The sequence below is a fragment of the Panthera tigris genome, chromosome D1, assembly GCF_018350195.1.
Source record: "Panthera tigris isolate Pti1 chromosome D1, P.tigris_Pti1_mat1.1, whole genome shotgun sequence".
In the NCBI taxonomy this organism is placed as follows: domain Eukaryota; kingdom Metazoa; phylum Chordata; class Mammalia; order Carnivora; family Felidae; genus Panthera; species Panthera tigris.
In genome coordinates this window covers 86,052,574-86,077,537 of record NC_056669.1, presented here as the reverse complement: position 1 = coordinate 86,077,537, position 24,964 = coordinate 86,052,574, and the positions used below count along the sequence as shown (strand labels likewise).

Here is a 24,964-nt window from a genome sequence, read left to right as displayed (position 1 = left end):
CTTTACCTCTTCCAGTAAGACTAGTGAAAAATCTCTGAAAGTCCAGCTATAAGCAAGTATCCCCCACCTCCTTTACTTATCTACAGATAGATAGCTGGGACTTTCTCTAATATTTTAAACCTTATCACAAGAAACATGGGATAGAATTTACCCAAATTCTTTATGAGTAGCAGTTACCAGGACTGTTTTCTAGTCCATTTAGAGGAGTTGAAACAGATTTTTAGGATGAACAAAATATTAGTAATCAGCCAATCCAATCATTTCATTTCATGATGAACTAGAGGTCCGGAAAGTGTAAGCAATATAGTTCAAGGCTTCTTAATTAGTGGTAATCTTCAATTTAAATTTTTGTCCGAGTTCTGCTCCAGCACTATCTCTACATTACATTGTTAATGTATTCTTCCTAGATCAATGAGAGCTGCCACTTTTGTTAGATCAGTTATTTGAAAACTACAACTTTTAAATTGCTGTTCATGAGTTCTAAATGCAATGTTTTTGTGTTGCTTAATTTTGTTGGGTGTGAAGTGTATATGTATGTGTGTGTGTGTGTGTGTGTGTGTGTGTATAAGAAACATGTGAATATATACTAATATATTTTTATATATGTATACACTGAATTAATCATGACCTTAACTATAGTTCCAAGATCTTTTAACTATAAGTGCTAATATCTTAGATAATCCAGGTGCCTCTCTCTGTAACTAGTACCATTATTATTTGAGCCTTGATAGTATGTAGAGAAACTAGATGTCATACAGAAATTTCATGCAAAGTATTGGTAAGAACAGGATAGAATTGTCAGCTTTTTATTTTTATAAGTAACAATATTAAAAATAAACACCATCTACCATCACTTTCATTTTATAAAAAAGAATATTTTTACACCACATTATTAAGGATATGATCTCAGAATAAAGATCATCTTTTACAGGAAAAGACATTTGATGATTTATAAAGACTTTTTTTTTTTTTTTTTTGCCATGAACTAGTGACATTTTGTCATGGATCAGTACTTGTTTGCAGACTGGTGTTGGAGAACCACTGATATATAGTATAACAAAATATTAATGTTGAACTGTTGCTGCAGATTATGCTGCATAGATATCTCAAGTGTTTTCTCAAGGAGCATTCTAATTCCACCTGTATTAAAAGGGATCATTACTCTTCATAATGGCCTACTGTTTTTCAGTGCTCTGCAATCATGCTGTCATCTGTCTCATTTTTTAATAGTAGTTTGGAGCATAGAGACCTGAATTCCCATGATAGACAATATTTCCTACTATAATTTAATCATAGTTTAGTCTAGATATGAGTCTAGTTATACTGCTATAGGCCTAGCATTAACAAGAATAGTTTACTTAGTTTGCTCCTATAGTCGTAGTATTAACCAGAATAAGTTACTTAGTTTTTGGTATAGTAAAATATTAACAGATGGTTTATTTTGACTTTCCACAATATCGAGTTTTTCAAAATGTTTTTCAGATTTGTTAATCCAGGTGCAAATAATAACAAATAATTTTCTGAAAGAGTAAATTCCATGAGAACAGTAACATTTTCATGCATTTAGCATAAGAGCTAAAAGAGTATCTGGCACAGAGTAGGAGCTCATTAAATTTTATTAAATTAATGAATGATTAACAATGAATAAATTCAGAATCTTTGTAAGTTCAGATATTGCCAGATTCAGGCTTCTGGTTAAACATGTTGAATTGAACCCACACATTCACTTCTATTTCCTTCTAAAACTGAAATAAAATGACAGTAAATCCACAAGGACAAGTATATAAGGAAACAATAAAAATTAAGGTTTGAAAGTTGGAACCAGGGGCGCCTGGGTGGCTCAGTCGGTTAAGCGGCCGACTTCAGCTCAGGTCATGATCTCGCGGTCCATGAGTTCGAGCCCTGTGTCAGGCTCTGTGCTGACAGCTCAGAGCCTGGAGCCTGTTTCAGATTCTGTGTCTCCCTCTCTCTGACCCTCCCCCGTTCATGCTCTGTGTCTCTCTGTCTCAAAAATAAATAAACGTTAAAAAAAAAAATTTAAAAAGAAAGTTGGAACCAGATGGAAAATTTGTAATTTACCTAGCAAATGAAAGAAAGTAGAAACCCAAGGCAAAGATGCAAAAATGCTAAGGAATTGCAAGCATCGTGTGCCTCTAGAAACTGGTGTGCACCCAAAGCCAAAGGCTTCTATATAAGAAGCTAGAAGCTATCATACCTCCAAATTCTCTTTCCTACCTTGCCCAAAAAGGCACTGCCTGTCTCCTGCTTGACAGAAGATTGGAGATTTACACTGGAGAGTTTGAGGGACAACAGGCTGGGAAATCCAGTGGTTTGCTGGTGACCGCTTATAGTAGGGATTGCTGGTTGTCAGAGCTGTTGTCATTTGTGAGCTGCTTGTTAAACTAATGGTAGTTTTGAATCTGCCCGTGGTGGGAATATTTTAAAGTGCCAAATGCTGTACCAATATGCTACTGAGACTGTTATATTGAGAACAGAGTGGGAAGTCTAAATACTGCTATCTGAGCCCTCCCTGCTCTGTTTCCCCATTTAGAGGACAGCTAGCCTTATCACTTCCAGGCAGGAGAATGGAAGATTCCTTTCTTGGGAAACTAACTTGCTCAAGAGAAAAGACTGTAGCTACTGCAGTTAAGCTCTCCCAGTGAACTAGCTCGGCCAGATCAACCTACAGTGAAGCCCATCATTTGGCAAAACTTTCAACCAGCTTTTTAGTACTTCATTCTTTTTTTTTTTTTTTTTAACGTTTATTTATTTTTGAGACAGAGACAGAGCATGAACAGGGGAGGTCACAGAGAGAGGGAGACACAGAATCTGAAACAGGCTCCAGGCTCTGAGCTGTCAGCACAGAGCCCGATGCGGGGCTCGAACCCACGGACCCTGAGATCATGACCTAAGCTGAAGTCGGACGCCCAACCGACCAAGCCACCCAGGCGCCCCAGTACTTCATTCTTAATACGAACATGCAGTTAAGGATCACTAGGCATAGTGAAGAAAGTCTCCACCATGCAAATCAGGCAAAACAAACAGGGAGATGGAAAAAAAAGAAAACAAAACAAAAGAAAAAAACTTGGAGAAACTAAGAAAATATACTCAGTAAAGAGAAATATATTTGTTAATCCACAAAACAAGAATTAGGAGTCTATAAAGAAACACTGATAGAATAAAAGAGAACCCTTAAAATAAATATTTTAAGAGACATAAAAAGTATAGTGCAAAGTTTGGAGGATAATATTGAGATAATCTTCTAGAAAGTAGAACCAAAAGACAAGAAGATGGAAAACAGGAGGGAAAGAATATTAGGGGTTCAGTCCCTGAGATTTAGTGAGTTTGAGAGAGAACAGAGAAAATGAAGAAGGGATGACCAAAGAAGTAATTACTAGAATGTAACCTAGAACTGAAGAATTTGAGTTTGTTTTGCTCAACACCAATACCGATCATTATGAAACTGAATACACACTTAGAAGATTCTAAAACTCTTTGTGGAAAAAAGAAGTAGGTCATATACAAAGGATTAAGACTAGGAATGGCAACATAATGACTTTAGACTTCTCACTGGCGGTGCTGAAAGATAGAAGATAATAGAACCATGTCTTCAGTGGTTGGAGAGAAATTGATTTCTAAAGCAGAATTGTACTGTATTCAGCCAAACAAATCACTATGTATTGGTAGAATAAAGATATTTTCAGACATTTAAGTCCTCAACAAAGGAAGCATCCTGTATCTCCCTTATCAAGAAGTAATGGAAAGTTTCTTTACCAAGACAAGAGAATAAACCAGGAAAGAGGAAACAATAGGATCTAGGAAACTGGAGACCCATCCCAGAAGAGAGAAGGAAATCCTCAGTGATCACCTGATCAGTGTAGTGGACTGAAAGAGCAATAGGTCCAAATTGTAATGGAAGAATGGAAAGTCTCCAAAGAGTGGAAACTGAGAAAATATCTGATATAGGTAGTTTCTTTTAGATGAGGGTATGGGTCGGGACAAGAAAGGATTGACATATGTAATACACTGTTTTAAGAACATAATGCTCTTGGTCATTTATTATTATTAGGATAGATACTATAGTATCTCCTCTCACATCTCTTCTAAACTTTGATTTGTATATCTTCTAAAATATCACTTTAAGTGCCCAGTGATCCTTAACTACATGTTCATATTAAGAATGAAGTATTAAAAAGCTGGTTGAAAGTTATCAATATAGATACTGTATTTGTCAGAATGTTAAAATAGTAAGCATCTATTAAATATATGCATTGTAAATATTCAGAAACTGTTCTATTATTATGTTCCATGTAAATTAAGAGGAACACATGACTTCTATAAAAATATTTACATTATCGGGGCTCCTGGGTGGCTCAGTCGGTTAAATGTCTGACTGGCTCAGGTCATGATCTCACCGTTTGTGACTTAGAACCCTGTATCGGGCTTTCCGCTGTCAGCACAGAGCCCATTTCAGATCCTCTGTACCCTCTTCTCTGCCCCTCCCCTGCATATAGGCACACACTCTCTTTCTCTCTGTCTCAAAAATAAAAAATAAACCTTTAAAAAATATATATATTTACATTATCCTGAGGTAGAGGCAGTCAAAATAGGTATTCATTGAAAGTTATTAAAGTGCAGTTATGGTCTTTATGTGCTAAAGGAGAATTTTGATGTTTAAACTGTAAAATGCTTTTTATTAGCTATTTCCATAATTTTGCATAATAATGTCATTGTGTATTGATACTCTAGATGCAACTGAGAACAGGTGGATACCATTTAAATAGAATACTGTGAAGCCTTTATTTTATTTATTTATTTATTTATTTTTTTTTTTTTTTTTTTTTTTTTTTCTGTGAAGCCTTTAAAATGAGATAGATCTGTACTTTATGGCATGGAAAGTAAGCAAGAAATATTCATTTTTTAAGAAAAAACAGATTGCAGAAGAACACAGTATGTATGGTATGGTCTCATCTGTATTTGAAAAGACATATTTTATGTACTAGTATGCTTAGAGACAACTTCTGGAAGGCAACGCAAAAAACTGCTAGAGTGGTTACCTCTGGGGAGGAGAATTGGAGAGCTGATAGAGGAATACTTTACCTTTTCTTTCTATATCCTTTGTGTGGCTTGAAATGTTTACTTTGAACATACATAGCTTTCCTAATGATAAATAAACTTAAAAATTCCAGATGTATTAGACATGTAGGTAGAGTTCTTAACTTTTTTTTTTTTAACAGAAGTTTACTTGGATTATCAGCAGACATTGAAGAAACCTAATAATATTGGTGACAATAATTTAATACGTTTCAAATCCTTGTCTTAGAAAACAGTATTTTTTAGTCTTAAAGGTTTTTTTGGAGGGGGTGTAGTGATTATATTAATGTTAATTTATGAAGTAATGAGTTCATATGGTAAATATTGAAGCTGTACTATTATTATGTGTTAATTTTAAATTAAAAATTAAAATTGTATTTAAGGGTTTTTTAGCTAGTTAATTTCTAAAATAAATAGATATGGAAAAAATGTTCTGTGGTAGTTAAAATTTTGTAGTAGAGTTGGGCTGGATTATGCTACATTTCATATTTTTCAGTGCTGTACTTTATATTACTTTTTCAGTACATTAAAACTTATGCAGTGAAACTGAATAATGGCAATGTTTTTATACCCTTTTATAGCCATTTCTTTTTCATAACCTCCCCCTATTTCCTGTTAACTAAACTATAAGCACCTTTCTGTTAATTTATGAAAATTATTGTTGAGATAGCACATTATCACTGATCTGTATGGCACTTTCAGCATGTTAGAAGCAAAGGTCCAAGCAACATAAAACACATCAAAATTCATTAATGTGGTATTGATTATTTTTTGGATAATTAATTTTATTGCAGACCCTTGAAAGAGATAATGAGCTGCAAAGGGAGAAGGTAAAAGAAAATGAAGAAAAGTTCCTTAATCTTCAAAATGAGCATGAGAAAGCACTGGGAACTTGGAAAAAGCATGTAGGTTTATTAAATAGTAAAATATTAAAATATTTTAAATAGTTGTAGACATTTAAAATAACTATTAAATGCTAAGAAAATATTGCAAAAATCATATAGGAATAAAATCAGACACATGTTCTTCTTGCACTTGTATTTCCAAGAAGTGAATGCTGTTGAAAAGCTAAATTTAATAAAATTTCCTGTAATGCTTTCATGCCTGAAAAACCACACATATACATGTGTGTATATTTATATATATATAAATATTGATACATATAATTTGAATGACTTCCCATATGTGACAGAGAAAAATTAATTACCTTTTCATAAAATAATTGCATAGTATTTTAGTAAATTATTAAAATAATTATATAGGTACTATTATTAGTAGCAGTTTTGTTGAGATGTATTAAAACCATGTTTAGAACGTGTACAGTATTTGAGTTCTATAGTATTAACATTTTATCATAAAGAATTGATATGTTATAAACATAGATATTTCCTTAAACCACATCCATTTATTTTACACTAAATTTTCATTTTAGTAAAGTAGATAATAAAAGTATGAAATGGTATAAATTAAAATTGTAAAATATAAAGGTTCACTTTAAATATTGGTGGGCCCCAAAACTGATGATTCTATTTTAATATGTATTTTCATTTCCATTCAATTCTTTCAAAAGAATTCACACAATAGAAAGTCATGATGAGTTTATGGAAACTATATTTTGGGAAAGAAAGTTTATGTTTCGGACTATTATACTAATTACACTATACTTTTCTAATACTATAATAATGTAATATATTGTAAACTTATATATATATATATATATATATATATATATCTGAGTACCAGGTTGATAAACATTTTATAGATTTTGATATAAATTGTTATATAAGTAACTCTTGATTTTTCAATTCATTTGCAGCTAACATGTTCTCTTAATTTGTATTTTGGAGAGATCAAGTCTTCACTGATGAATTTAATAAGGTTTATCCAAATCTCAAAAAGTATTTGTAGTTAGTTGTATCAGAATACTAAAAAATGCTTACTCTCTGTACAAGTGAAGTTTACTGTTAAGCAAGAAGCATAGTAACATTCATTTTAGCTTAAGCGAATTCACATTTCATCTTAACACTTCCTTATTATTCCTGATGTTTAGAAACCTTGGAAATGATACTGTTGGGATAAGGAAAACTGTAAAGTGAAAAGAGAATATACTTAACTATGTCAACCATACCCCTCCCCCCGCAAAAAGATTAGTTGCCCTAAGAAAATAAGACATTCCTTTTCCCTGAAACTATAACCATGCCCTTCTCATAGGGAAAAATCAATTGAATTCCAAAAAATAAGCAGTTTCAATAAGGTGAGGCCTCCATCTGTAAATTTGTATAAAATTGGTTTTGTCTTAAGATTCTTTAGTTTCTACAATCATTTCACTTCCATATGCTTTAGTACTAAACAAAACATAGTTAAATAAGAAAAAGCTGCTATGGTTCTATATAAGAGTTTTCTTGAGTGGGAGGTCAGATCTACTCTTTAATTGTATTTCTATCTCTTTGTAAGTTTTTCACCATTCTTGAGTGAAGGACAGTGCAGGTGTTGCTAGAGGATTGTATCAAGATGGGTTTTTAAAAACTTAAAAAGATACTGGCAAAAATAAGATGGAATCATATAAACTGCTATTTCCACCCCTCTCCAAAACAACAACAGTAAAAGAAATACCATACAAATAAAACTTTGTGACTATTATTAGATACTACAGTTAAAATTCATTGAAATTTATAAAGAACATGTTGTATGCATCTGTTTGCATTTGACTAGTTATATAGTTAATGGATATACATAGACAAAAGACAATTAATTAATGAGGTTGTTCAGAAAATACTTAGTGGAAGGGGTTGGTTATAAAAGGAATTCAATTCACAACATTTGTTGAGCATCTACTGTGTTAGGTACCATTCCAGGTACTGGATTTTCAGAAATGCCCAAAATAAATTTAGATTAATAAAGAGCTCACACTCTAAAAGGGACAGATAACTATGAAATTAACCACAGTAACATGGAGTAGTTTAAGTAGTATTAACAAATTACTGTGAAAGTACAAAATAAATCATATCACTTAGCTAGGTTGGAGAAAGTTTTAGAGAAAAGATGACACTAGAGTTTGGCCTGGAAAGATAAATAGGGTTTCACCACACAATATGTGTCCATTTCCTACACTTCTCTTTCCATCCTGCTGGCATTCCACTTAATAAAGAATGGGAAAAATCATGGAGGTGTGAAACTGCATCTTCAAGGGTGATGAGTAATCTGATTTGAATAAAGCATAGGATATGTGAAATGTGACATTGGAAAATAGGTTGAGATCATCTTTCAAAAGGCTCCTTACTAAGGAGGTTGAATTTTATGAGTAAAGGGAAGCCATTGAGAATATTAAAGCAGAGAAGCGACATAGATCTTTTAGGAAAATAACTCTTGCAACAGAATGGAAGATGGCTTTATGGAAAGAGGCCAGTAAGAGGAACACTGTAAATAATCTAACCTTGAGCCTATGATGGTGTCAGTGAGGACAACAGTAGTGAGAACAGAGAAGAGGAGTAGATGCGAAAAGCATTTAAAAGTGGAATTGGCAGAGTTAAGTGACATTTTACATACAAGTATTAGAAGGGGAAAGGAGTCAAACATGACTCTGTGATTAGTATAACTAGTAGAATGATAATGTCATTGACATAAGGAAGGTGGAAGGAGAAGAAGATTTGTAGATGAAAATGAGTTTAATTTGGAAGCTGCTGAATTTATACTGCCTGCAGGACATCTAGCCTGAAATGCATACCATGCATTTAGAAAACTTGAATCTAAGGAGAGGGGTTGGGAGATGAGATACAGACTTAAGATTTATTAGCATGAAGATGAAATTTGAAGGTATGGTTCTAATCATCTATGGAAGGAGTGGAGGACTTGTGACGAATCCTATGGAAGAAAGAGTAGGGTGGGTGTGTGTTGGGGCAGGGCGGGACGGGGAGCCTGGTAAGAACAGTGAGCAACGTTGGAGGAAAGAGGAAGAATAGTACCATGAAAACAAAAGAGGCTGTTCCAAGAACAAGTAGGCAACGTAGTCCTGCTACAGAGCTGTTAAATGGTATGAAACTTGGGAAAAATCCTTTTGCTAATTTGCAGGTGATATCTGCCAGCGGGGGCTGGGGGGAGGGATCTGTAGACCAATGAGGATAGAAGTCAGGTTGTTAAGGAGTATGGGAGGTTAGAATTTGAAAGTAGCAAGTGTGGATTTTTATTTTAAGAAGTGAGAGAGACAGTAAATGGGTCAAGGATAAAAATAAATTAGGAATGTGAGAAGAGCATATTTGTGGGCTGAGGAGAACATGCTGGCATATTGGGAAGGATTGTAAATAAGCAGCAGAGAGGAGATTAGTGCTGGAGGTAGGCTCTGAGGGAGATTGGAAAGGATGGGATAAAGAACTCATGGAGAGTTGAGCCTTGGAAGAGAAGTACCTTGCACAGATAGATTTTTAAAAGGTTAACAACAGATGAGACGAAGGGAAAGTAATAGGTGAGTTCATGTCTGTTAGCTTCTGTAGGGACTCAGTGGCACTTACTTTGTTTTATATTTGAGGTTCCCATGAAAGAGTATTCCCCCAAGAAAAAGATTATGACATTTTAAATAGCTAGTGAAAGCCCAGTTTATAGATGTAAATATTAGGCTGAAGTGTCAGTTATTGTTGTACTAATGCTCAGTACTCTTCAGTAGAGTTAAAATCTGTATGTCTAATTTGCAACAATAAAATAAAACTTCGAAAAAGCAATAAAGGCATAACTTTTATAGAGCTTTTATGATTAAGAATAATACTTTTTCATTTGTAACAAGAGGTAGTTTAATATAGTAGTTAAGAATACAAACCCTAGATTTAGCTTTGGGTTTGGATCCTGACTATATCCACTTGATCTAGGCAAATTACTTAAACATCTATGAGCTTTACATTTCTCACCTGTAAATTGGGGATTTTTATAAGTATAAAATTATGTTTATTAAGTACTCAGCACAATTCAATAAATGGTAGCTCTTGATATTAATTACTTTTGTCATCTTTTTTATTTTTTACTTTTTCCAAAAACTTGTGTTAATAAAACATTCTCATATAAAACACACTTATACAACTATTTTTGGTTAAATTTTATATTAGGTTGAAGAACTTACTGGAGAAATTAATGAGATTAAAAATGAGTTATCATCACTTAAAGAAACTCATATTAAGTTACAAGAACATTACAATGAATTATGTCATCAGAAGAAGTTTGAGGAAAACGAGAACTTTCAGGTAAAATTCAAGTGTTTTGTGGTTACAAAACTGAAAGAAATTAGGACCATCACTGATGGTTTTCTTCCTGCTTTATATTTTAAGTGTCTCAAATTTTAAAATAGTATAAGCATGTGGTCTATAATACATTTTCAGTTAATTTTTGTGTACAGTATGACATAAGGATTGAGGGTCATTTTTTTGGACATGGATTTCCAGTTCCAACATGTACATTTTTTGAAAAGACATTTTTTTCTCTCATTTTACATTGGTATGTTCTTTGAAAGTTAATTGATCTAATATATGTATAGATCTATTTCTGAATGCCTTATTATGTTCCATTGATTATATGTTCATCATTAAGTCAATATGCAACCCTGCCTTTGTTAGTATAGCTTTGTAAGAAGTTTTAAAATGTGGTAGTGCAAATCCTTCAATTTTTTTTTTTCAAAATTGTTTTGGCTCTTCTGAGTTCTTTGCTTTCCATATAATTTTTAGAATCAGTTTGTCAATTTCTAAAAAACAAGTCTGTGGGACTTTGTATTGTGTTGAATCTATAGGTTAATTTGTGAAAAATTGACATCTTAACTATTGAGTCCTCCAATTCATGAACATGGCATATGTTTATATTTATTTAGACATTCTTTAATACCCTGCAGGAATGCTTTGTCATTTTCATTGTGTAGATCTTTAAAATGTTTGGTGAAATTTATCCCTGAATAATTCATGTTCTAGGATCCTATTATAAACAGTATTTTAAAAATTAATTTTCTAATTGTTTCTTGCTAGTATATAGAAGTAAAATTTGATTTTTGTGCATTGACCTTGTATCCTATTACCTTTTAAATTTATTGTAATGGTAGTTACAATAAACCCAAACCTAATTTTTGGGTTTTCTGCGTACATTATGTCATCTGTGAATTTAAGGATATTTTTTTCTTTCCTTCTGCTTTGTATGAATTTTATTTTTTTCTCAATTTATTGCAGTAGTTAAGACCTTCTAGTACAGTGTAGAATAAAAGTGGTGACAGTGGGGGTGCCTCGGTGACTCAGACCATTAAGCGTCCAGCTCTTGATTTTGGCTTAGGTTTGTGGGATTGAGCCCTGTGTTGGGCTCTGTGCTGACAGCTTGGAGCCCACTTGGGATTCTCTCTCTCCCTCTCTCTCTGCCCCTCCCCAACTCGTGCATGTGCTCTCTCTCTCTCTCTTCTTCTCTCTCTCAAAATAAGTAACATTAAAAAAAAAAAATGGACTTGCTTTATCTCAGATGGAGAATTTTTAGTCTTTCACCATTTCATATAATGTTAGCTATAGGTTTTCTGTACGTGTTCTTTATCTGATTGAGGAAGTTTCCTTTTCTTCCTAGTTTGCTGAGTTTTTATAATGAATCAGTATTAAATTTTGAGAAATGCTTTTTCTGTATCTGTTGAGATAATCATATTTTTTCTTTATTCTGTCAATATGTTAATATTAACCAATTAATTATATTAATTGATTTCCAAAGTTAAAATAACCTTGCATTCCTGGGTCACCTGGTTGGCTCAGTCAGTTAAGCATTCCACTTCGGCTCAGGTCATGATCTCACTGTTCGTAAGTTCAAGCCCCTCATCAGGGTCTGTGCTGACAGCTCAAAGCCTAGAGCCTGCTTCAGATTCTGTGTCTCCCTCCCTCATATGCTTTCCTGAAATATGTATTATATTTTTATATATGGCTGGATGTGATTTGCTAATGGTATATTAAGGATTTTGCATTGATTAGGAATACTGATTTGTATATTTTGCTTATTTTTTCTTTGTATTCTTTTGGTCTGGTTTTTGTATTAGAGTAATACTGGCTTCATGAGCTAGAATGTGTTCTCTCCTCCTGAAAGAGTATTGTGTAGAATTGGTTTTATTTCTTTACTAAATATTAGATAGAATTTGTTGGTTTGCTCCAGACTTCACGTTGATATTTCCTTGTGATGTTTTTTTTGCTGTGTATTCTTTTGCTGTAGTAAGTCTTAGTCATTAGTACAATTGTAGCAGGATTCTCACACAGAGAGTTGTGACACTGAGGCTTTTCTTTCCAGGAAGCAACTTTATTCATGTGGGCACCTCTCAGTTTGGTTCATTCCCAAAGAACTGAGCCTTGAACGCCAAGTGGCATAGTTTTTTATATATTTTTACTTCTTTGTCTCCCATATATGGTCACACATTAACATGTAGTCTGATTAAGTGGTGTTAGGTTACAAGGTCATGAGGGATATTGTCATGTATGCATACCTTGAGGTCTTTCTTTTTTTCTTTCTTTTTTCTTTCTTTTTCTTTCTTTCTTCCTTTCTCTCTCTCTTTTCTTTCTTTTCTCTCTTTTCTTTCTTTCTTTCTTCTCCCTCCCCTTCCCTCCCCTTCCCTCTCCTTTCCTTTCCTTAGGGAGGGGACCCTACTACACAACTGTATACTGAGTCCTGTGAGTCTTCCTAGCAAATCATGGAACCTGGGGGTAGTCTTGGAGACTTACAACACAATCATTTTTGGTAATTTTTGTCTTTCAAGGAACTTGTCCTTTTCATCTAAGTTGTCAAATTTATTGGCAAAGCGTTGCTCATAATATTCCTTTACTGTTCCCTTTCTCTATCAGATCTATACTGATGTCCCCTCTTTCATTTGTGCGTCCCACCTTTCCCTTCCTCCCATTCCATCTCCTCTTCTTCTTCCTCTCTCTCGTCAATTTAGCTAGACTCTCAGCTTTATTTGCCTTTCCAAAGAACCAGGTTTTGACTTCATTGATATCCGTCTCATGTTTGTTCATTTACTATTTCATTGGCTTTTGCTGTTAACTTTATTATGGAGCCTTACTTACATTCTACTTACTTTGGATTTGATGTGGTTTTTTCAGCTCTTTAACATGGACACTTAGATCATTGATTATTGGCCTTTCTTCTTTTCTAGTATCAGCATTTAAAGCTATAAACTGTCCTCTAAACATTGTTACAGCTTCGTCCCACAAATTCTGATATGTAGTGGTTTCATTCTAACTTTTTTTAAGTTTATTGGTTTATTTTGAGAGAGACAAAGATAGCACAAGTGGGGGAGAGGCAGAGAGAGAGAGGGAGAGAGAGAATCCCAAGCAGGCTCTGGACTGCCAGCGCAGAACCCAATGCAGGGCTTGAACTCATGAAACCATGAGACCTCATGACCTGAGTTGAAACCAAGAGTCGGACACTTAACCACCCAGGTGCCCCTGTAGTGGTATCATTCTTATTCATATTTTAAAATTCCTTTTGTGAGGTCTTCCTTGATCCGTGGGAATGGGCATGAACCATGGTATGGGTATGACCTATAACTGTTGTTTAATTTCCAAGTATTTGAGAATGTTCCAAGTATCTTTCTGTTAATGTTTTCAAATATAATATAGTTGTAGTCAGAGAGCATTTTCTGTAAGACTTTTATCCTTTTCAATATAAATATATCCTTTTAAATATAAATATCCTTTTTCAAAAGACTTGTTAGCCAAGCATATTGCCTATCTTGGTGAATATTTCATGTGCTCTTGAAAAGAATGCATATTCTGTTATTTGTCAGTTGAATGTTTTATAAATGTCAGATCAGGCTGGTTGATGATGATGTTCAAGTCTTTTCTGTCCTGATCTTTTTTGTGTACTTCTATCAATTAGTGGGAGAAGACTATTGAAATCTTTGTAAATTTATCTTTCCATTTTTAGTACTGTCAGTTTTTACTTTGTGTGTTTTTAAGCTCTATTATTAGGTGTATATACATTTATGATTGTTATTTCTTGATTAACTGATCCATCTTTATCCTAGTAATATTTCTTATCTTGAAGTCTATTTTGTATAATATTAATGCAGCTGTTCCATCTTTTATGGGTAGTGTTTGCATTATATATCCTTTTCATCCTGTTACTTTTTCAGTGGGAATATTCATAATTTCTTTATGTTGAGTAATAACATGAGAAAGTCTGGGGTGCCTGAGTGGCTCAGTTGGTTAAGTGTCCAACTTCGGCTCAGTTCATGATCTCACAGTTTGTGAGTTTGAGCCCCACATCAGGCTCTGTGCTGACAGCTCAGAGCCTGGAGCCTGCTTCAGATTCTGTGTCTCCCTCTCTCTCTCTGCCCCTGCCCTGCTCACACTCTCTCAAAAAGTGAATAAACATTAAAAAAAAAAATCAACATGAGGAATTTTTATATTTTCTTTTTGAGAACTGTTTCATATATATATATATATATATATATATATATATTTTTTTTTTTATTGTGGTAAAATATACATAAAATTTACTAAAACTATATGTGTGCAGTTCAGTGGCATTAAGTTCATAAATAAATAGGCATGGGCATGGTTGTGTACTAATAAATTATATTTCCAAAAACAGTAGGCCATATTTGGCCCACTGGCCATAGTTTGTCAACTACTTTTCTAGAGCTTAATTGAACATAGTCTGTTTTCAAAATTATGTTAAATTCTTTGGTTAGTAAGAAGTTTACAATACTATATTCTCATTTTCTTTTACTCAGTCTTTGTGTTATTTTTATAATACACTTTTACGTATGTTATCAACTCCACCATATATTATTTTATTTAGTTTAATTTTATTTTTTTAATTAAAAAATTGTTTTTTCATGTTTATTTACTTTTGAGAAAGAGACAGAGACAGAATGCGAGTTGGGGAGGGGCAGAGAGAGAAGGAGATGCAGATTCTGAAGCAGCAGGCTCCAGGCTCTGACCTGTCAGCAGAGCCTGATGCGGGGCTTGAACTCACGGACCATGAGATCATGACCTGAGCCAAAGTCAGACGCTTAACCAACTGAGCCACCCAGGTGCCCCAATTTTTTTTTAATGTTTATTGTTGAGAGAGAGAGAGACAGAGTGTAAGCAGGGGAGGGGCAGAGAGAGAGAGAGACAGAATCTGAAGCAGGCTCCCAGCTCAGAGCTGTGAACACAGAGCCTGATGTGGGGCTTGAACCCATGAATAGCGAGATCATGACCTGAGCCAAAGTCAGATGCTTAACCGACTGAGCCACACAGCCCTGTTATTTCATTTTAAATTGTTAATTACCTGGTTAAGAAAATTAAGAATTAGAAAATGTCTTTTTGTTTTTTTTAATTAAGTAGGCTCCAGGACCCTGAGAGATCAAGAGTCACTGCTTCACTAAGCCAGCCAGGCACCCAAAAAATCAGAGAAAATATCTTTTATATTCACTCATATTTGCCATTCCCGGCCCTCTTTATTCACTTCTGTAGATCCAGGTTTCTACCTGGTATCCTATTGCTTAAGTTTGAAGAACTTCCTTTAATTGTGTGTGTGTGTACGTGTCTGTTTGTGTGTGCGTGCACAGGTGCATCTGGGTGAGGAATTTTCACACACAAGGAACTGCCTTGTTTTAACTCAAAGAGTGGATGTCTTTCTAAGTCAGTTGAAATTGACATATCACAGTTCCTGTGCCATAATTAATTTATACAGCCCTTTACTGTAGGACATCCTTGTACAAATTTTCTGTACTTTTGCAATTATTTCGTTAGGATAAATTTCCAGAAACAGTTTTGCTGGGTCAAAGAGCTTGTTTACTTATAGTTTTGACACATATTGCCTTCCAGAAAGATTGTACCAATTTATACTCCCACCAACCACATATAAAAGTACCTGTGTACCCAAACTCGAATACTTTTATCAGTTAAAAAAAATTGTTTTTAATTTATTTGGGGAGGGGGGGGAGAAGGGAGAGAGAGACAGAGAGACAGAAAGAGGATCCCAAGCAGGCTCGGCACTGACAGTGCAGAGCCCAATGCAGGGCTCAGACTCACAAACTGTCAGATCATGACCTAAGCCAAAATCAAGAATCAGATGCTTAACCCACTGAGCAACGCAGGCGCCCTGTTACTTTTTATCAGTTTTTATTTACATTTTTATTAAACATATTTTCATGTGTGTCAGTTACATTTGAGTTACTAGTGTATATATTCCCATTTACAAGTACACACAAAAAAACTTTTTGATCCTATGTCCATCTCTAAATACAAGTCTGTTTTCCCCTGTAGAGTCAAGTTTCTTCAAAGAGTGGTCTAAACTCATACCCTTTAGTTCCTTCCTTCCTATTTATTCATCCTTCAACATAGGGCAATCTGGCTTCACCCCTCCCACCCCATCCAATGGATGTACACTACTTCCAATGGACATTTTTCAGTCCTTTTGATAATACATTGATACGGTCTCCTTCTTGAATACCCGTTCTCCTTTTCTTCTACCATATTTTACTCCTCTGTTTCTCCCTCTCAAGCTTCTCTTTAAAGTGGAAATAATAGTTATTCTTACCATTAATTAAGCAACCATGAGTTATATGCTTTATAAACAGAATTGAATTTATTCTCCTAACTACCATATTGTTTTTTGTCAATCTCCTTTGCTGATTTTTCCTGCAATGGTTTTCATTAGCATTTTATCCTATACCCTTTTTCCCCCTCAAAATATACTCTTATTAGTTTCATCAACTTGTACATCTTCTGTTGCCATCTGTCTATCCATGATTTTCAAATATACACTTCCAGGTAAATTTTCTTTCATAAACTCCAGATACATGTATCTAAATGTTCATTAGACTTCCCTACTTTAATATCTTCCTAACCCTTCAAACTCAGCAGGTTCAAACAACCCATGATATTTTCCTCCAAATCTGCTACTAACTCCTGTTTTCTAGCTGAGTAAATAACATCCATTCACCTATGGTGAATCTGAATTCTGTAACCTGAACTCTGTAAATCAATCTGGACTCTCCTTCTTATCATTCATCAAGTCCTATTGATTAGCTTGTAAATACTTCTTGTATCTATTCAGTTCTTCATCTTTACTGCTATCACATGGACTGTGACACTATGACACTCTTCTGATGCATCTCTGTCTCATGTTGTCTCCCTTTAATTCAGTATTTTTCAGACTTCTATGCACAGCCTACTAGTGGTCATGGAAATTAGTGATTTGTGGCCAGTACTCTTTAAAAAATGAAATAAAGTGCATATGAAACATAATGCATCACATTAAGAGTAGACATTACTTGGTGTGCTTGCTGTTGTAAAACATTTATTTCTCATTGCAGGTTTTAATCAACGAGTTTGAAACATTATTCTTGATGCTGCAGCCAGAATGGTCTTTCCAGTCAGATGTTACTTGTCTAAAACCATTCAGTTGTCTTCCTGAAACTCCTCAGCATCCTATATTTGGCCCTTAATGACCTGGGCATAACATCCCAAGCCTCATTTCTCTCCATTCTCCCAGTGTCCAAGCTCTAGCTGAAGTAAATCATGAGTAGTTCCATGTAAAGACTATACTCTTGCTTGCTTTTAAGCATCTGTATATGCCATGTTTTCCCTGGAGTGCCTTCTTATCCCCATCTACATTATTTCTTTTCCTATCTTCCCCACTGGATTGTGAGTTTTTTGAAGCTAGGGACTATGTTGTTCATCATTGTATCCCAAAGCCTAGTGCAGTGCTTCCATGGAACAAGTGCTGAATATACAGGGGGTTGAATTGATTCATTATTTTAAGGATGCATAAAAATACCAAACACTCAAAACAATTTGCTTGCCATGACTACTTTGCTTTTAATAAGAGTGGTTCTTTTATTATATATGTGAAATTTCATAATAATGTGGAATGCATGTTTGAAAACATCAAAGGGTCTCAATTTTGTTTAAATATGATAGACCATACAAAATGTAGTTAAAGTGATCTTGTTACAAAGAGTATTATTGGGGCGTCTGGGTGGCTCAGTCAGTTAAGTAAGTGTCTGACTTCAGCTCAGGTCATGATCTCTAAGGCTGGTGAGTTCAAGCCCTGCGTCACGCACTGTGCTGGAGCCTGCTTTAGATTCTGTGTCTCCCTGTTTGCCCCTCCCCTGCTTTCTTGCGCTCCCGCACACGTGCTCTCTCTCTCAAAAATAAACATTAAAAAAAATTAAAAAGTAGTATATTAAACTTAGTAAAAAAAATGATTTGGCTTTTAAATAGAAATTGCTGAATGGTTGACTTGAAACAGATTCCACTTTTACCAGCAAAATTTGTTCAAATGTCTTATACTTTTTAACAGTATGTTTTTTACATTAGAGGTATTTTTTCCATGTTACTTTAGAATCTTCCAGAAGTATATACTAAAAACAGTGAAATGTCAATGGAAAAACCAGAAAATACTATCATACAGAAATGTAATTCTGGACAAGAAATAAAGACAGACACTATGAGTTTTTGTTCAGATACTAACTACAGAGAAAAGGAGGAGAAGAAAGAAGACCCATTTATAGAAATAATAGAAGGTAACCTAACACATTGCTATTTTCTAATTTGATGTATTGAGAGCCCCACCCCCACCTTTTCTCCTACAAATAAAGGATCTGTCAAAGTGCTGTGCTAGGCCATCTATGGAATTTAGGGGAATATCAGTTATATATAGTCTTTGAGGATCTTGTACTGTATCTGAAGAAATACTTTTTCATTTGTGTAGGTCTTAAGACAGGCTTCTTTTGAGATATCATTTACAGCCAATATTTTGGGGGAAAATTACATTCCTGTTTTCCCTAATCACTTACTCCATGGTGTTTTGCATTATGGTTTCTGCCTTCACTGCCTTGGGGAGTGTGTTCTCTGGGCTACCCATAACCTTCTGATAATCAGACCTGGAACACTTTCCTTAGTTCAAAAGACCTTTCTGTAACCATTGAAGTAATTTACTAATTTGTCTGTCTTGAAAAAGAGTTGTTTAAAGACCATAAACTTATTGTATGAACATGTTCAAACCTAGGCTGAACAACCACTTGGTGGAGATGTTGTAGAGAGAATGAATGGACTAAAATCCTTCAAATCCTGAATTTTGTATTCTAGGTTATTTTAACTATACAGAAAATTTAAAATCTATGGTTAAAACCCAGATGAATAAAATAAGTATTCTCAACATTTGCCCAAAAGTATCCAAAAATTTTTAAATACTTAGAAGGTAATGATCAAGTGACAACTGACAGTCTTGAAGAAATCAGCTAGCAATTCTGGATCGTAGATAGTGATAAAAAGAAAACCACAGGCCTAAAATGGAATCACTTGTATTAAGAACCCAATGTCAGCAAGCCTTCAGTACCTAAGCAAACTGTGGTTTCAACCCCCAGGAATATAACCTTTAACCAGTTAACCTGGAATTTCCTGGTCAGCAATAAGAAATCTGGTAGGCCCCTTTCCCATTAGGAGAGTGACTTTGCCTAAAACAATGGATTCTTTGGTAATAATTTTCTTTTTTCCACTCATTCTCTTTTAAAACCTTTCCTTTTCTATAGCTCAGTGGGGCTTCTATTTGCTAGGTGGAATGCTGATTGAATGGATCATTTAATGAAGCCAGTTAGATCTTCAGACTTCCTTGGTTAAATTTTTGTTTGACAGTAGTAATAGAAATTAGAGTCTAACTTGTTAGGATAAATTCATTTTTATCGACTCAGCTGTGTGTACATGGAATTGTACTGTATGCTCAAAAGGAAGTGTAATAGACTAGACAACTAAAAACCATTTTGTAATATCCTCAACCTACTTGCCCCTTTTTAAACCAAAAATGCTTCTGTTGCTATGAAATAAAAGTTTAATATGAGGAGAGCCGAAAATATTTAGCATGCTAAATATATGACAAAGATAACTCAACATTTAGGTAAAACTGGTGTTTTGTGTAATGGCCAATGAAATATTTAAGACTAAATATGTTTTTACAAAAATAGGTCATACATTTTGTCTTATAAAAGCAGGCTTTAGTGTGTAATATAAAAATTTACTGTATTCTCATCATGACAGATTTACAGCTTTTTGAAAAAAGCTCCAAGAATGAAAGTGATCCTGCTATACCTCAGGATGAAAATCAAAGTGAAGTCTCCCTAAGCAAAACCCTCTGCATAGAAAAAGAACTAATCAGTCAAGGACAAACCTTAAATGTTACAGACCTTAGAAAAGCAGTTACTTCAGAAAAAAAAGACAAGGTGCATTTGGAAAAAGACAATGATTGTACAGAATTTAAGTCACCAAACAATTCATGTTTAATGGCAGATAGATCGACAGAAACAGAAAAGATACACCTAGAAAGAACTGAAAGATCTGATCTTCACTATGCAGATATCCACCTGGAGGTTGAAAATACCAGAACATCATCTAACAATATCTTAAATGAGATGTCTCACCATACAAATCAAAAGAAAGATGGTTCTGAAGATGAACCATTCAAACAATTCAGATTGCTTCCAGGGATTCAAGAAAATGCCACGGAGAAGGAAATTCCAAATAGTGACCAAACCGGAGCAGATCTGGATTCATCTCTAAATGTAAAAAATCCTGTTCAGTGTCAGAAATACAGTTTGCAGGATTCAAGTAATGTTATGTTAGATGATAAACAATGTAAAATAAACCAAATGCAACTGTTAAGTAAAAAAAGTGAGTGCAGTGTATTGCCATTTAAACAAACTTCAGTTTTTCGGCAAATCTGTAACGATACCTCAGAGAAACCAGAACTACCTATTTCCTTTGATACAGCAGTTAACCACCCCATTTCATCTGCTTTCAGTGATAATTTGAAAGTACTTAAGAATGCAAATAAAAATGTTAATATTATGCCTACATTGGTGAAACCCAACTCCAGCCCTAGGGAAAGAACTGTATGGAAAAATCTGAATGATATGGACACTAGTCAACTAAAGAACTGTTTGGGATGTTTAGAAAACAGTGTCACCATTTCCCATCTCCAGATTAACAATGAGAACGTACATACCTCACAAGCCAAAGACATGAAAACGGCTATTCCTACAAAAACTTCCACAGAAATACAGTTTTCCAATAAAGAGAGTCAGATTGATGAGAATCAGATAACTGAAACCACAAAAAATGACCTCTTCCTTTTTGTGAATGTTAATGAAAGACAGCATACATTGTTAAATAATACAGAGAAAAGAGAGTCATTAAATGACATCGTTTCAGGAGAAATTTACAGTGAAGGACAGCTGGAAGAATCATGTTCATTTCACATAAAGCCATCTGGAGATTTAGTAAACAGAAGTGGAAGGTCAGCCTTTGATCTTTCAACTTCAGATAAAAAAACTGAGAAAATTCCAGTATATGTGAATTTTTTAGACCCCAGTCCTTGGTCAAAAGTAAATCAAATTGAAAGTCAAACACTGAGCACTTCAACCTCTAGCATTCCTTTGTTGCTGCAGGAGAGACCAACAGGCCCATCAGAAAACAAAAATATGGTTTCAGTGACACTTTGCAAAAATGTTGATGATATCAGGAAGGATACTGGCCCAGGTAAAAAAAAAAAAAAAAAGTTTAGGTTTTCTTTTAAAATTTGAATTTCTACTCCTTATCCTTGATGGTCTCCAAACCATTATGTTTCAAATGAAACCATTTCGTTTAAAAACTGCCTAAACCTAAAATACAGAATACTCCATATATGTATATAGGTAAAAGTGGGAAAGGTTTTCCTTAAACATAAGTGGGACTTTTCACCTAAATCTGAGCCACTAGTATCAACAGGTACTGAGGTGCACACGCATATTGCAGATTAAAAAAAAAATGTCCTCAAGGAACTGGAAACAGCAGAAATGAACACAGGCCCTGGTCATTAATTTTAAATTAGGAACAACTACCTAATTGGAGTCAAGTTGTTCCTAAGGCTTCTGCCAGTGGGCATGTTTATTCCTTTTCATTCTATACTGAAAAAACTTCCTTCCCTCACTTGCTTCCCCGAATTTTCTACTGCTTTCCTTAATTTTTCTTTTAGCTGTCCCTTCACTAGTACTAGAATCCAGCTTTGTCTTCATTTTACAAGTATTGTTGAGGTATAACATTAATACATTTCAGATCATTGATATTTGTCACTGAAACACTTTAAATGGAATCCCTTAATTATGTACCAATATTAAAACATTCAAACGTTATTTCAGAGAATAGTGGTTCTAACCACCACATGAAATAACATTATGTCCAAGTCTTGCTTTATAAAAATATTCTAGAATAAAAAAATAGGGGAGAGGTAGATGAACTACATATGACTTAATAGTGATGGTGTTGGGAGCCAGGTGATGGTACGAGGTTCATACTCTTTTTGTGTATCTGAAATTCTTCCCACTAAAAATATTTAAAAATAGAAATATACCACATATCATGTAAAAGTGCTGTAAAAATGTAATTTGAACGATAGTTTAAGATTATGAAAAATATCTTTTGCTAACAGCAATCTCACAAAGTTACGGAGGTTGTTAAAGATATTCTCAGAATTATTTGTAAATATATTATAAACTAATTTATTTGCTGGTTTAACAGTATGCATTTAGACCCATTAAAGTAATGCAGATTACAAGGAAAGCTCTGAATGGCCCTCAGAGCTAGCTAATAGGCTTCTTTTAAAAAGACAACTGATAGAACTTTGAAGAAAAATTGGGAATTAAAAGCAAAATGAAGTGTATCAGGTTTACCAGCATAAATGGAGAAGTAATGTAGGGAAAAACAGAAAACACCAAAAACTGTAAAAACTTCCTACTTTCCTAATAAAATGTAGTAACTTCAGATTCCATTAATTTTGAATCTGTTGAATGCTGCAATTAGTCAAGTGCTGTTAGTGAAGGGGCTAATCTTCAATCTCTGTGATATAAATAAGGATGGAATGGGAGAGATCTAAAATTCTGTAGAAATTCAGCTTGTAAAATGTCCACTCATAAAAGATACAAGTGTCTTTTAACCTTCAAAGCTGACATGTCTCTCTAAATCATTTTTACCTATTTATTAAATTCCAGTGATCCCTACTAGACAGCCCTTTGTTGGGCTTCTTACTGTGGCTCATTTCTTTAAATATATTTCATAAATACGACTTTTAGTTGATTCAGACTTTTCCCATTAATCTGAATTGTAAGATGCTCACTTCATATAAATGTTTACCTCTGTGGCAATGCAATAACCAGTGGAAGAAGGATAACGTTTTATGTGAGTTACGTTATGTTAGAAGGTATTTATGCCATTTCACACATTTTAACATGAAATCAGGTTTTAGAAAGCAGCAATAAAAAATGTTTTCTGAAATGAAATGCCTATGTGTATTAACAGCAAAGTCAATGTAAACTATAAAATGTTAAAAATAAAAACAAAATAGAAATAGTTACTTTTTAAATACAAAAGCATAGATAGGATCAGAGAAAAACAAGTTCAGTCACTAAAACGAGTGTCTGGAGAATAAAATTCAGTTGTTGCCATTTCCTCTTTGTCAACCAGATACTACCAGCATTAACAGAGTTGCTGACACTTTGAATAGCTCAAGTATCCATCCAGATCCCAAGGGAGAGCCCAGCAAAGAGAGGAATGCAATTGCAAAGACTTTTTACGATTCTTCTTTTCCCACAGAACACGTAAGTCAATTAAAAATATTGCTGAGCAGACCTTAGTGAGCTAATTCTACAGATATGTGTAGAACTGTATGCATCTGGATGCTTTAAGACCTAACTGATCTCCAAAATAATATCAAGAGGGCAACATGGCACCATTTTTCACAATTAAGGTTGATGGAAAACAGCAGGAAAAAGTCACAGTGCATAAATCAAATAGATATAATCCAGCCTGTTTGGGGAAGGACAGTGTGAGGTAGTGTATTATGTATCTACTTCTATTTTTTTAGTCACCTAAATTTAGGAGTAGTGGCATTTGAGCATTTAAAATTTTCTTAATAAAAGATGCCTTAAAATAATCCAATCAATTAAATTCCATTGTTCTTGACACTGCTTAAGTAATTACATCATTTTGAGAAACTACTGCAAAGGAATTTCTTTTAAATTACTTCGGTTAGAAGACAGTAGGAGAAAGGATCAAATATCCTTAATATATAATATCAAATAGGAATATGTATGTGTGTGTATGCATATACATTTGTAGACATTACATGGCTCCAAGAGTCCATTTGTCATATGAAAAGCAAGCACAGCTGACCAGTTTTGGGGCAAAATTTTTAAGTTACTATTATCTCAGAGTACAAAACTTTAGCATGAAAAAAGCTGTATTGTTCAAAATCTAAAAAAACAGGCAATTCTAGGTGTTAACCCCTAAAAAGTATAACGTAAAAAGGTTTGGCAAGATCACTTACAGAAAAAAATCAACTACATGGGGACAGATTTTAAAACCATCGTGTATTTTTTTTAATTTTAGAAGTACATATTAAATAACTTTCTCTTTAGCACCTATAAACTAAAAATTGTAGTACTAACACAGCATTAACAAGTAACAACTTTTAACAATGTATTTTATTTTTTATTTTAAATAGGGAAAGTGCGCACATGAGGGGTAGAGAGAGAGAATCTTAAGCAGGCTCCATGCTCAGAGAGGAGCCCTACTCAGGGCTCAATCCTGCAACCCTGGGATCATGACCTGAGTCAAAATCAAGAGGTGGATGCTCAACTGACTGAGCAACCCAGGGGCCCCTTACTTTCCTTTTTTAATTAAATTATTTAAATTTTAAAAAGTGAGCCCAGGCTGAAAAAGGCGGCTAGTAATCTGGCTCAGGGCAATTTTAGGCCTAAGAGTAGATCTTTTAGGCAGAAAGAGGAGGTAAAAAGGTAATGATTTTTTAGGAAAGGAAGGAGTAAAGATATGTAGCAACATCTCTGGAACTAGAATTACTGCTATAG

The 24,964-nt window shown here is 34.3% G+C and overlaps 1 protein-coding gene across 3 annotated transcripts in view; it reads left to right on the top strand.

Annotated features, from left to right (window-relative positions):
* The window catches only part of CCDC73 (coiled-coil domain containing 73), a 157,352-nt gene that overhangs the window by 129,791 nt on the left and 2,597 nt on the right, over window positions 1-24,964 (top strand). For all 3 annotated transcript variants that reach the window (XM_007082027.3, XM_042957947.1, XM_042957948.1), the window contains 5 exons: window positions 5,889-5,999; window positions 10,185-10,319; window positions 18,415-18,595; window positions 20,106-21,602; window positions 23,562-23,695. In XM_007082027.3, coding sequence (XP_007082089.2) covers window positions 5,889-5,999; window positions 10,185-10,319; window positions 18,415-18,595; window positions 20,106-21,602; window positions 23,562-23,695 — 2,058 coding nt within the window. The remainder of the gene's footprint in view (window positions 1-5,888; window positions 6,000-10,184; window positions 10,320-18,414; window positions 18,596-20,105; window positions 21,603-23,561; window positions 23,696-24,964) is intronic.